The 13,722-nt window shown below is 39.6% G+C and overlaps 1 protein-coding gene across 2 annotated transcripts in view; it reads left to right on the top strand.

The window, feature by feature from the left end:
* aass (aminoadipate-semialdehyde synthase) overlaps nt 1-13,722 on the top strand; it is a 31,743-nt gene that overhangs the window by 6,381 nt on the left and 11,640 nt on the right. For both annotated transcript variants that reach the window (XM_020079401.2, XM_020079402.2), the window contains 11 exons: nt 45-112; nt 845-991; nt 1,421-1,499; nt 2,050-2,177; nt 2,363-2,511; nt 3,886-4,008; nt 5,025-5,136; nt 5,321-5,380; nt 6,840-6,907; nt 11,413-11,534; nt 13,300-13,429. In XM_020079401.2, coding sequence (XP_019934960.2) covers nt 45-112; nt 845-991; nt 1,421-1,499; nt 2,050-2,177; nt 2,363-2,511; nt 3,886-4,008; nt 5,025-5,136; nt 5,321-5,380; nt 6,840-6,907; nt 11,413-11,534; nt 13,300-13,429 — 1,186 coding nt within the window. The remainder of the gene's footprint in view (nt 1-44; nt 113-844; nt 992-1,420; nt 1,500-2,049; nt 2,178-2,362; nt 2,512-3,885; nt 4,009-5,024; nt 5,137-5,320; nt 5,381-6,839; nt 6,908-11,412; nt 11,535-13,299; nt 13,430-13,722) is intronic.

The following is a 13,722-nucleotide window of genomic DNA, read 5'->3' as shown; positions in this document are numbered from 1 at the left end:
TTCTGAAACAGTAATTGTTCAGAAATAATATATTTTTCTTGAAGGAATGATCAACATTTTGCACGGATTGGGGCTGCGCTACCTGGCTCTTGGACACCACACTCCCTTTATGGTAAGATAAATCATTCTCCATCAATTTTAACATGAACAACTTTATCCCTTAAAGCGATAGTTCACCCAGAAATGAAAATGTACTAATTATCCACTCACCATTATGTTGATGGAGAGGTGGGTAAAGTGTTTGAGTCCACAAAATGATTTTGGAATGTCAGGGGTAAACAGTGTAGCAGCCGAATCCAATATATTAGAAAAGTAGTGATCTATCTTCAGACATAATAAAACAACAGAAAAAATACATCATGCCTCCATACTGCTTGAGTGGTTTCATCCAAGCGTCTGCAAGCCCCAATGTTCATGTTTGACCCGAAACAAGGTCATTTCCACCGTGATTTAAGCCTAAAGGTCCACCAGAAGTGGCTAAGCTAGCGGACGTTAGCAGTTCCAATGGTCCCTGAATGCACCTTGTCAGAAGATATCAGCAGACATTTAGGCCAAATACTTGGTCGTTTCGATTTCAATGTCAGGGCTTCCAGACACTGGTCACTAGTTTCTTCAATTCTATTGGATTCGGCTGCAACAATATCCTTGAATGTGTTTTTTCATCCAACCCTCCATTGGATAATGAGTGAATGTTCATTTTTGGGTGAACTATCCCTTTAACTTTCTGTAGAAATAATACATATATTTTATTACAGTGTTTTATTTGTATGTTGAATTGTGTGAAGACCCACATATTTTATTCTAGTTCTTACACCATGACTTTCTTTCTCTGTGCCATCCACAGCACATTGGCATGGCTCATAACTACAGGAACGTCAGCCAGGCCGTCCAGGCAGTGAGGGATTGTGGTTATGAGATCTCCATGGGCCTAATGCCCAAATCTATTGGTCCTGTCACATTTTGTTTCACCGGAACCGGCAACGTCTCCAAGGTACGACTAGAGGAAACTCAGATATACACAAGTAAAGATGACCCAGCTGTCAGAGGCTTCAGAGTCAGGAAAATCAGGATTCAGCAAAGTATTTTAACTGTGTTTCTACAAGACAAACTTTCCCCAGAAACCTTTTGGTTTCCAGCACATGGACCAGGGTTCCAGGGAAATATTTTTGCAACCCAAAAAAGTCACTGCTTGGGAGGTAGTACTATGAAAGCACAGGAATTGTCATTGCTATATGGTCTTCTGTGTAAAACAACAACGAGTGGAGCTCTTTGTAGCTGTCAGCTGGTCATACATCAGGAGGCTAATTCGACGAATTTCCCCAGGTCTTTTGACCAATGTGGAAAACAGTGGTCTGCAGGAACCGTTTAGTTCCTTGAAAAGTTCCTTGGACTAAATGTTATGTGACTTTTTGTCCTGCAGGGAGCCCAAGACATCATCAATGAGCTTCCAGTTGAATATGTAGAACCTCATGAGTTGAAGGCTGTCTCAGAGACTGGAGGTATGATCACAGTAAGGGATGGGACATTCTGTATAGTTAACTGTCTGTATGAGGCTGAAGTTGGACTGTCTGTGTGGATTGTAAAAAAAAATGTTCTGGAAGTGCATGAGCAAAAGGGAGTAACCGAGCAAGTACAAGGCAAATAGCACTGCATAGAGCCCTGAAGAAATCAACGGGACAAAACAGAGATCTCTCATATTATTATGTATTTGGTTTTTTATGAAGCTGTGTCGGGACAAATTAAACCGTGGCCGGCTGCCACAGACAATATTTAATTGGAAACACTGCTGCAACTTTTGTCTTTGGATGGAAATACTGATGCGGTCGATATTTTTGTTCTACATCAGTTTGGTTTATCATAACTAAGGTGAATCGCTGTGTTTTCATCACCATCATCAGGTCAGAGTTTGTGTTTCAGTACATTTATTTTAAAATATAGTAAAATAATTTAACATGCGATTATTTTTTTGTGAAGTGATTGCTGCAAAACTTCAATAACACCATCCAAAAATGATGATTGTCAGCATGCTGCTTCTTGTTTTCCTGTCAGATATGTCCAGAGTTTACGCCACGGTTCTGAGCCGACACCACCACCTGATGAGGAAGAGCGACGGCATCTATGACCCATTGGAGTATGAGTACCACCCGGAGCTGTACACTTCACACTTCAGGACCAGCGTGAGTCCACTAGCTTCTGTTACACCAATACCTCCAGTGATGATTGTTAAAACAAAAAGTGCATGTCTGAAAGCAGCATAATTCAGTCTGTCATCTTGAGTATTCATTCAGTTCTATCTCACTGTAAAGAGCTCCCTGAGCCCTGTACAAATGTTTTCTCATCTATTTTGTCATTTCGACCACAGGTGGCGCCGTACACAACCTGTCTGATCAATGGTATTTACTGGGACCCCCAGACCCCACGACTGCTCAGGCGCCTGGATGCCCAGAAACTGATGCGACCGCCCAAAACCTTGTCTGCTGCCATCGGGGGATCACCAGAGCTGCCACACAAGTAAGAGCGTGGTTATGGGATTTCACCAACCACTGAATGTTTCTCAAACTTACTAACAACTGATGTGAGCTGTTTCATTTGCCTTGGTTAGTTTCTGTCTCTGTTCATTATCCTTGCAGTGTTCACTTAAGCTGAAGCACATTCAGACAGATGTGTCCTTGCCTCTGAGAGAACAAATGTCTCTTTACCTCTGTCTCATAGTAAAATGAATGGACATTCATGGAGTCAAATGTCACCTCTTGCTGTATAATGTGGCTGAATAGCAGCATTCACCACATTATCCATGAGCTGAGCTGAATTGTGCTTACTCTCAATGTGAGCAGAAAGTATGTGCAGAGCAGAAAATCAAACTTGGAGCATTTGGGAGTTAAAATAACATTGAAGGGCCGCTACGACCTTCAACACAAGGGTCATATGAACTGTGGTTTAGTTTTTTTTTGCTAGCTAGATTTGTTAGCCCAAATGTAAGGTCTTTATTTCGAACTCCTACTTTAAATTGACGCTACAAGCAAACATAATGCTAGTAATAAAAAAAGAGGACATCTCAGCAAGATTCTTTAAATCCTCTGCAAGTACCTTATCTAACACAATATTAAGCTGAGTAAATGGTTAAAGCAGTTACCATATGCACTTGGATTTTTGCACAGGAGCACCGTAATGTTGAAGCAGGGAAGAGCCAATCAGAAACTGAGACACAAAGAGAGAAGAACACTATTGTAACACGTCTCCTCATAGGAACTAATGAGCTTCATCTAAACCATGAACATGGCGATGATTTTTTTTTTCATCAGTGTCTGTGTTGCAGCGGTTTCCAGGATCCATTCATAAACTCAAACAACCCCTGCCTAAGCGGGTTTAACAACACGTGATCCACAACATCCTGAGGCACCCGCCGATCAAAGTTGACAAAGGCACTTTATTGACCTAAGGTTAATCCAAAGTAGTCTTGCAAAAAAAACCTAACATTCGGTGGTAAATCATCTATTTGCAGTTGAACAACTGTTCCAATCCCTGTTATCACAGTTGATCCACAAACCCATTCATTCATATAGACTCCTCCTTTACTATCAGATGGAGGGAATATAATAATATTCCAAATAAATAACAAAATCCATATTTAATAACAGATATACTGCAAAATTCATATAATTAATGAATATATTATGAATTACAAAATTAAAATGGGCTCCAACACCCTGACTGTGACCTTCTGACAGACTGACTGCTGATTGTCTGAAAGTGCAGCATGGTAGCCGCTGTATTGCCACAGAGGTCAAATGTCAGGTTATTATCTTTAGTCATGTTTACAGAGTGAGAGTTCAGCCTGTTGTTCTCACCTGAGGACTCTCTCTCTCTCTCTCTGTCTTTCTGCAGGCTGCTGGCCATCTGTGATATATCAGCTGACCTGGGAGGCTCTATAGAGTTCATGAATGAATGCACCACCATTGATAAGCCTTTCTGTATGTACGACGCTGACCAGCACATAGACCACGACAGGTACAGTACACATGCTCCTGAACTGTGACCATCACCTGCACGTTTATGTTTGGTTCTGTTTCTTTTATTTTTGTTTGGATGGAGACTGTGGCCATCAGACATTAGAGGTTTCATGTTATTCATCTTTCTGACTGTTCAATAGTGAGCAGGATAACACAAAAACTATTAAACAGATTTCCATGACATCTGTGGAGGGGGTGGGACGTGGCCCAAGGAGGAACTCATTCCATTTTGGAGCTGATCCAAATAAAGTCTGCGAAGATGTTAAAAACTTAATGAATGATAGCGTGATGCTGCAAATAACAAAGTACAGCAATACAATGCAGCATCGGAGTAAAACAACTCCTTAGTGCTCTGTTATGTTAATTTGAGAAGTGTTTGTTTTAATTTAATTTTGTAGCAGGACAAATTAGAGCAGGCAGCCACAGTTTAGATAAATAATTAATGAAGTAATTGGAAGCCTTAAATTACCACAAACACTATTATTGAAACTGTACTGAAGTTTCTGGTTCTTATGAGTCGACAGGTAACACAAATAGTGATTAATATGCCATAAACTAATATTGACTGACAGTTTCTGAGCTGGGGGTGCTTTGATATCTTTTTATAGCCTCTCCTTTCAGATCTTAAGTTAGTTACTTAGAGGAGCCTGTGGATGATTGACTGGTGGTTTGAAGGATCAGAGAATTTATCAGTTCTGGAAATGTCAGCGTCTCACAAGTCATAACGATAATTCTCTCAGCCAGTCTAAATTAAGGACTGACAGGTTAATGAAGTTCTCTGTGTTTGCCTCAATTACTGTGTAAATACCTTCGCCAATAAGATAATGTTTCATCCTGTTTTTGTTATTTTGTTTGCCGATCACCCAAAAACTGCATGGATTAACAAAAAACTTGTTGAAAATATGTTCTATGGCTCAGGAAACAACTCAACAACTTTTGGCATGGGATCAGGATCAGCGGATGAATCTAGGATTTTTTTAAAAACTTTTTTATTTTTATTTCTCATCTTGACAGTGTGGAGGGAAACGGTATCCTCATGTGCTCCATTGACAATCTTCCTGCTCAGCTCCCCATCGAAGCCACAGAGTACTTTGGAGACCGCCTCTTCCCTTACATCTGGGAGATGGTAAGATATCTGGGTTATTAGGTGGGGTGAGTTGAGATCAGCTGATGCTGTTGCTGGATTTCTGTCCCGCTCTGTGCTGCTTTTGGGTTTTGGCTGGAGTTTGCTTCCGGAGAGCATTGCAGTGGCCTTCAGGTTGTTTTTCCCAGTTTCTTGTTTTGTAAATTTAGTGTTCTGTTGTCATCAGCTGCCGTCAGACGCCACCAGACCTTTGGAGGAAGAAGAATTCAGCCCACAAGTCAGAGACGTGAGTCTTGAAATATTTCACTGTATTATTCTAGGTTTTTGATTTGACCATAATTTGATATTAAGCTGAGAAAATAAGTAACAGATCAGATGACATGCTAGATAATTCAGATATAGGAAATATACAGTATAACCTCTACCTAATACTGATGTGTCGAGGTGCAAGGCTCTGTGTTAGACTAATGATAAATATTCACTATTCAGTGAGTGAAACTATCTATTTCTACTAGGGCTACATGATATATCGAAAATCTATCATCATCGCGACATCAACATGCGCTAAAAACTGTAAAAAAAAGTCCAAACATGTATGAAAAGACCCCAAATGAACAGTTGGACAGTAGTGGAGCTGTGCATGTTACCCTGGTGTCTTCCCCGACTTTGTGGCGCTGCAGCTGGGCTGTGCGCCTTCTCCCAGCTGTGGAGCTGTCTGTGGTCTCTGCGCCCAAAGCCAGGGATTGTTTATGTTTTTTTATTGCAAGTCATATTGTCATCGCAGTAGTCAACATCCCTTTTTTTTCAAACTGCTATACTACTACATTCAGAAGGAGGAGAAGAATATTTGTTGTGTAAAGAAAAAATGTATAGGGAAAACACTATCCATCAAGAAATGAAATCTGCCTGCTGAAGACAGTAAATATCTTTATGGATGGCCACTGACGTGGGAAGGATTTCTCCTTTTGCTGCTAATGGTCACAGGACCATGAGTGATGGCCAGCGTGTTGGTGAGAGATGGAGTTCGAGGCAAGGGGCGCCGTCCTCCTGTTCTTTCCGAACATCATTCGGTTTCAACTTTTGAAAATATACTGCGGATCCTGTGATCCTGTGTTAGTTATCAGCACTAACAAGGATGTCAACCTGCACATACAAATTCTGTTATTTGGGATTGGGGAGTTGAGCGGGGATGACATAATTCCAAAATGTTTTTTGGATTATTTTGGTTTAAAGAGGTGGGCTGCTCCCCTCATCCCCCTACACACTGTCAACTGTGGATAATGAATATTTCAAACCTTCTGCTGCTCAGAGCTATGCTAACACCAGTTCAGTTTTCATTATTAATGAAAGTGCTTGTGCACTGTGCGTGTATGTGAATGAGAACTCTACAGGGCACAAAATAACCCCATGACAAGTTGTTTCAACATCAAACTTTCAATAGCGAAATTAATTGCAAATATAATCTAATTCGAGTGAGTGATGAGCGAGTGTTGAGTGCATTGGGAGGGTTCATCAAAGCCCAGTGCTGCATTAGTGCAGCCAAAGCTTGTGCCATATTGTGAAGACAATTCCTCATCGGCATCTCATTTCTACCTCAAGTGTCTCAGTAGTACCCATTTAGCTTCTTCATCAACACCTCAGCTCTCATTATGTACAATTCGTATTTATTTGTTTGACTCTTTGAAGAGTTATTTTGCTCCTACACAATTGATTAAATATAAGAATTAATTTCTTTGCTCTTAAAGGCTGTCATCACCTCAAACGGAAAGCTCACCCCAAAGTTTGAATACATTGAAAAACTTCGAGAAAAAAGGTAAGTCCTATTCCATCTGTGAGTATGACTGAAGTGCCTAGTATAGTCAGTTTATTTGAGATATCAACTGAAGACTCTGAAGGATGCAAATGTTGGTGTTTGGATATCATTCTGTATCTGAGCATATGTCTTGTTTGAAATATTCTTTTAAATCTAAAAAAAAAAGAATTACTTTGGCATATGCCTCTTAATGCAACCAATTATTGGATGACATGCCTAAAGATTACGAGACAGGTAATGTAATGTTTTACACGAACTAATGTAGCTCACCTTTGCTAACTTTCTATATTCTATCCTCTTTAATTACTATCTATAGCAGCTAACTTAAATTCTAGTAACACCTTTCCCTCCTTAACTAGTCCTTTTTTGTAGCATTGCAGTTTAGGATGTTTTACCGTCCTCCTGCCAGATCTGCTCAAAGTTGGACTTATAGCGACTAACCTCACCTTGTGGTTGTTCCTGCACAGTGCCGCCCTCTGGTGTCTGCTGTGCCAACCTGCCTCTACATTAACACCTTGCATGGCTAGCGCGCTAATAAGCTGCCGCCACCAGCCAACCTCAGAAGCTGGAGTTTGTCCTTAGGTATCAAAGGAGTAGAAACATCCCTCCGTCTCACGTCACACACAAACTGCCATCACCCCACAGTTATCGTCCGTCTGTTTTGTTTAATCTAGTTCTGGCATGTTTAGGACATCTTGTCAGTCGTCGTCACCATGGTCATTAGACAATCAATACATGTTTTGTTCCTGTGTGTCTCATACAGAGCTTGAGTCCAACATGTGTTTGGCTTTGCACAAAGACTGCAAACAAGGGTAAACTGTGAGCCCCTGAAAAAAAATTCAACTCGTGCGATGTGCTCAGTCATTATTCCTTTAAATGTTTGTGTAAAGATTGGTTGATTTTATCGCTTACGGCCCTATGAGTAATTTGGTTTGTTTATATGCTACTTCTGCTAAGATGCTAATGCTGCGTGTGTACTATCATGTTGCATGCTCTCGTGAGAACACCTCATGTTTGCTGGGTGGCTGTGGTTGAGGGGATAGACCTGTCATCCTCTAACCAGAAGGTCTGCGGTTAGATCCGCAATACTGAACCCTGAATTGCCCTCTCAAAGGAAAAAGTGCTGCCCATAGATGCACTGAATGAATGGGTGAATGGCAATAAGCACTTTGAGTTATCAGCAAGACCTAGCTACTGCCATGGAATAATATGAGGCAAAACATGAGTTCATGAGGAACATTAGCATTTTCAAGCAAAAGTATTATAAAATTTGAAAAAAACTCAACGAAAATATGACTAAAATAACAATATGTTAACCTTTTATACAACTAATACTAATAACATTTCTGAAAGCATTTGCGAACATGTCAAAACCTTCAGAAAAGTCTGAGTTTTTAAATACCACAAGAGGGCGGTATCCCTTTTTCCTGTGATGAACATGCTTCTGTGATCGACATCACTTACAATGAGTCGGGTATTTATTTCAAAGTTTGTTAATATTGAGAATTTCCAATGTCCAAATTGCACCAAATTTGACAGTTTACCTCCTGGGACCCTTAACAAAACACATACCAAGCTGATGAGTTGCACATTTCTTGAGCGTTCTACTGACAGATTTCTGGAATATCTTGGCGGTAAAAGTTAGTATGGCCAACGTTCACAGTTTGCTTTTCAATGACAGAGTGGTGCTGTCCTTGTATGTTATCTCACTGTGCCCGTCACTCATCACAGGAAGTGAAAACCCCTGTTCCTGTAGATTATGCAAGGACATAGAGGAATACAAATACCCATAGAAATACAAATGTCAGGTGTGAAACTGATAAATTGAACACAATATGTGTTCTACATACAGAGATTTCTGGAATTAGTGGTTTATATTATATATTTATTATATATAGTATCTAGTAGGTCTAGATAGATTCAAGCTGGTGCTTTGATGCCTGCTCAGTTAACACAGACTTTCACCTAACAAACAGAGTGGAGGAGATTCACGTACAGGTGCACCCTGCCACACATTCACAACAGTTATCATTCGTTTTAATACCAACATGGAGACAGTGAAGCAGTTTCTCACTTTCCAGTTCTTGTGCTAAGCTATGCTTAATGCTCTTTGGACACCTCTCTGTACTGGTCACACAAAATGATTTTTATTTTTTCCTGCGGATAAAACCCAAAATGAGAGATTTCTAAAAAAGAATAATGCATGTTAATTATTTATTTGCAAGCAGTGGAATCCTCAGCAGCATGCTTTAAATATGTCTTGATTCATTTCTAATTTCAGTTGATTGATTATCATTTATCTTTTTTTCACAGCGATCTCAGCTTATCTGTAGCATCAAAAATTTAAATGAGCTTGTAAAATATGTTCAGACACACTGACCCTCAATAGCTGCAGTGTTTGTTTCTGTAGATCATTAACACTCAAGCTCAGTGTAGCTTTGCTCCTCGACAGCTTTATTAACAGCCTGGTTGGTTGTTTTTTTATGAGCTGCACTCATATTTAGGCCACCTCTAAGACATGATGAGTTTTCTCCATAATTGAGCCTAAGTATCATTTTTCCAGACAAGCTATGCCAGCAAATCTTAATCCTTTGGATTGAGTTGGGCTCCTTAAGATATGTAAACGTGGGGAGAAATCCTCCTGAGGGAATATCTCTCTTTTCTTTTTTAATTAAGGAGATGAGGCTCGGCGGCAGGCGGACTGTCGGTCAGTCTCGCTGTAACTCGTGCATGTGCGGGGTGTCGCTTCCAATTAGGCCAAAGCTAATGAGTCCAGGGGTCTGACTTCTGGGAGATTTGAGGCCGGCAGTTGCGGTGGTGGTAGGATATTAATGCCACAGGTCACTCAGGGTGTTGTCTCTGCTATTGTTGTTATTGGTGTTAAGATAATCCAGCATTTAAAATCACTCTTTTTAACTGAATCCATTTGTTGCAAGGCGACCTCTCAGTTTAACTAAGAGGCTTTGAGAGCTACAAGCATCATTTTCTTACCGTCATTGAGGGTTATAAATGTCATAGAAGCATTGGATCAAACTCAGTGTGTGCTGCTAAAGAAAGTGACCCTGAAGAGAATTACATGACCAATTTTAAACGTATTAGTCCTTATTATGTATCTTTGTTGAGTTAATTTTTTCCAGTAATAGAAGTAAAGTTGATGAGACTTTTGGCTATGACCTGTACAGTTAGATATGGTTAGATACATGAACATGTGGTTTTTAGGCATTAGTTTTACTTGTGCTTTTCTTTTTTTAAATTAAAAATCAGCCCTAATATTGATAATTTATAGTTTTAGTGTTGAAAAGAAGCACTCTTTTATTTATTTATTTACATTTGTTTGGGGATGACCTCTTCTCCATGCTCTTCATCCTCTACCTCCTGTCCTGGCTCACCTTCCTCCCCCTCTCCTCCTGTGTTTCAGTCCAGATCCTCATCAGTCACACCAAACCTTTGATGTTTGATTGTAACAATCGAACTACTTCTTTGACTTCTCACATATTTTAATGTTCCAGATAAATGTTTACATCAGCGATCATTTAATGAAAGCGCAAATATTGGTCATTTAACGGCTTTCTTTCCAGTAATTTGAAAGCCCCAAGAAATGTTTAAACTTTAAAGATGAAACTAATATCAAATTTGTATTCTCTTAATATTGATATGAATTTATAATCCAGCTATCAAACAAATGATAATAAATGATAAAAAGTCATGATTAACGTTGCACATGTAAAAAGAAACATGTTGTCATCCATATTGTCTAAATTTGGTTATTCTTAGCCACGTTACCATCTTGGTTCTAGACATAGTGCAGCAACTAATTGGATGAAGTACTATACCTTGAAATTTTGCAAATAAATTCAGTGATCCTCTGACATTTCCTCATAATTTATATAAATGTACATTAGTGTCGTCATTGTTAATTGGCAAATGTTGACATGCTGATACTGAACTAAGATGGTCAACATGTGCTTAATGGTAGTATTGTCGTTTTGAGCATTTTAGCATGCTAATATAAGCATTTAGATTGGCACTGCTATTGGCAGGCACGGCCTCTCAGAGGATGACAATACACTATTGGTGTATGTATTTAAAATGTGTAAAAAGTCAAAGTTAAGGGTCTCACCTACTTTATTATTGCTCAGTCCGGACGACTGATACATGTGGGTGCCTGCTCTGTTTTCCATCCTGCATCTAAAATTCCTTCTGTATTGAAGAGATATTTAGGAACGATTCCACCTTGTTTTGTCGATAAATGATCAAAGTAGCTTGTGCTCTGACACCAAAAGAGCTTTTATCCTTAATAACCACAGAAGAGTTTACAGTGTCCATTGAAACTGAACACGTCTTTTTAAAGACTGTCCATGCTTCCTCCATCTTAACAAACTCCTGCTTTGTGGCTCAGGATTTAAAATCCCTCCCTTAAGATTCACGGATGGAAACACAGTTCTTGAGCCCCACTGATGTTTTATATTACAATGTGTTTCTAACTCTTTGTGTTTGTTGTTCAGGGAGAAGGCTCAGATCCTGAACAAGACCGGGATGAAGCGAGTTCTGCTGTTGGGTTCAGGATACGTCTCTGGGCCCGTTGTTGAGTATCTAACTCGCAATGAGATGATCCAGGTCACTGTGGGTGAGTATTTACTTATTTTTAAAAAGTAAATTGACACTTTTAATTTCGTAGGGTTTTTTTAGGCCTGTGACAAGATTCACACCAACCTCTCATACATAGGGTGCTCATAGCCAGATAGACAGCTCTTGGTCTGTTGACTCTGCTTTCTCTGCATTTTAGCCTGTTAAGCATTTCTGAATGTGATCTGTAATAATTGAGCTGTGGCAAGTAAAGACCTGCTGTTTGAGTCACTTAACAGAACCATGAAGCTGCGCCACCGCTGCTGCACAAAGAGCTGTTCATTCAAAGTTCAGTAAAGCTCAACTCACTTCACAAACCCTAAACTTTATATATATAAGTTTAAATGAATTATTTAACTGCTGTTTTTAGCAACTGAGAAGGTTTTCAGACTCAAAATTCTATCTCTGTAATTAAGCTCGATATAAAGCATTACACCAACAAAATGATAATTGTGCCTTTACTCTGTAGACAAAAACTGTTTAACTGGACTTTACATATTCAAAGACAAATTGTCATCCAATAGAGCACTTGCTGTAAGTAAGTGGCACCTTTAGGGTTAGGGTGAAATAATGATTACTTTGTTAAACATAAAAAACTGCAGCTGTCAAGAAGGAACTAAAAGCCTGGCATTGTTACTAGGTTTGGTGCATATCTATAAAACTCACTAACACTGTGTTCTAAAGTCACCTCTGGTCTCTGCTGTATAAAAACTTCTATGGACTACAGTCCTCTCTTTCCTGCTGTTATTACACACAATTAATACAAAATAAATTTAATTCTGTTTTTTTTTTTAAAGCTATAATGCTTAGTTAAAGATATGAAAAGACCCATGTGACACACTGCTGAGAATGGCTCTGGTTCAAGGTTGGATTTTGGTTTGTAGTGAAGTCAGAAATATCAGAATTAAGTTTTCTTACTGCTGGAGCTGAAGGCTATGGTTTTAGTTCAGCTCCCTTGATCAGCTGCTCACATCATGAAGTACATTCACTGAGCACTCTGAGGAACAACATACTGATTCTGGGCTCTTCCTCAATTTGCTTTCAAACCATCTCAGTTCCTCATTTCATTGATTCTACAGGATGAGAAATTGACATTCTGCTTCATGTTCGCATGAGTGCATCACATCATATCTGCTGATTGGTCAGCTGCTCATTCATGCTGCCAGTCACCTGCTCTTCCTCATTCCAAACATGTTCTACTGGAGTCGCATCTGCTGCCCGGGAGGACACCGAAGTTCACTGAACTCACTGTCATGTTCATGAGACCATTATCACGCAGGCAGCTGAGGCCATAAAGGGCTTCCTGTTGTATTCAAATCAAATCAAATCAAATCAAATCAAAGTTTATTGTCACATGCACCAAATAACTTAGCGTCATCAGAGCAGTGAAATTCTTGTGACATGGCAGGCAACATCTACGCAGTAGACGGGAAATACAAGATAAAAATAAACCCAAACCATGATTGTCTGTGGAAAGGGGCTTAAAGTTTGTCAAGAACAGCGTGTGAAGAGAAGTTATAATGCATTACCATACCCTTTCTGTCTCCTGTGGGCCATACTACAGTATCACCTTTATCATAAAGTTGTATTCATACAAACAATAGTTTGCCTGCTGGTGGTGGTCAGTTTGTACTTCTGAAAGTTAAGGATTTCAGGAACCAAAATGAAGAATGGTTGAAAAGTAGTTGCGTATTTTAGCAACTGCAGTCATTGACAGCACAATCAGCTGAGCAAGTTTCAGTAACCTTCGTAACTTTGTGTAACAGCCTCGATGCTGCTGAAACAGGCGGAGGAGCTGGCAGCCAAATATCCCAACGTCATCCCCATCACGCTGGATGCCAGCAGCCAGGAAGGACACCTCGACTCTCTGGTCAAAGATCATGACTTGGTCATCAGGTGCAGTACACACTACGGTCTCACTGTATTTAAAATGATTTTGGTCCATATGCAGACATACAGTCTGTCACAGAGGAGTACATGGAAAAAGTTAACCTGAAATGCAGAGGCAAGAATAGTTCATTCTGATTCCATTGCATTTTTACTTTCACTAATGGCAAATTTTAATGGACCAAATTATTTTTATGTGTTTTGGCACTGCACTCAAACAGAGGTGGGGTGTAAATCAATTATTTTCAGCTATATTGGGCTGATGAGCAACTTTTTTAACCTACATTATTAGCATTTGTGAA

This window comes from Paralichthys olivaceus, chromosome 7 (genome assembly GCF_024713975.1).
Source record: "Paralichthys olivaceus isolate ysfri-2021 chromosome 7, ASM2471397v2, whole genome shotgun sequence".
NCBI lineage: Eukaryota > Metazoa > Chordata > Actinopteri > Pleuronectiformes > Paralichthyidae > Paralichthys > Paralichthys olivaceus.
The sequence above is the reverse complement of the archived record's forward strand: the minus strand, read 5'-3'. Positions and strand labels throughout refer to the sequence as shown.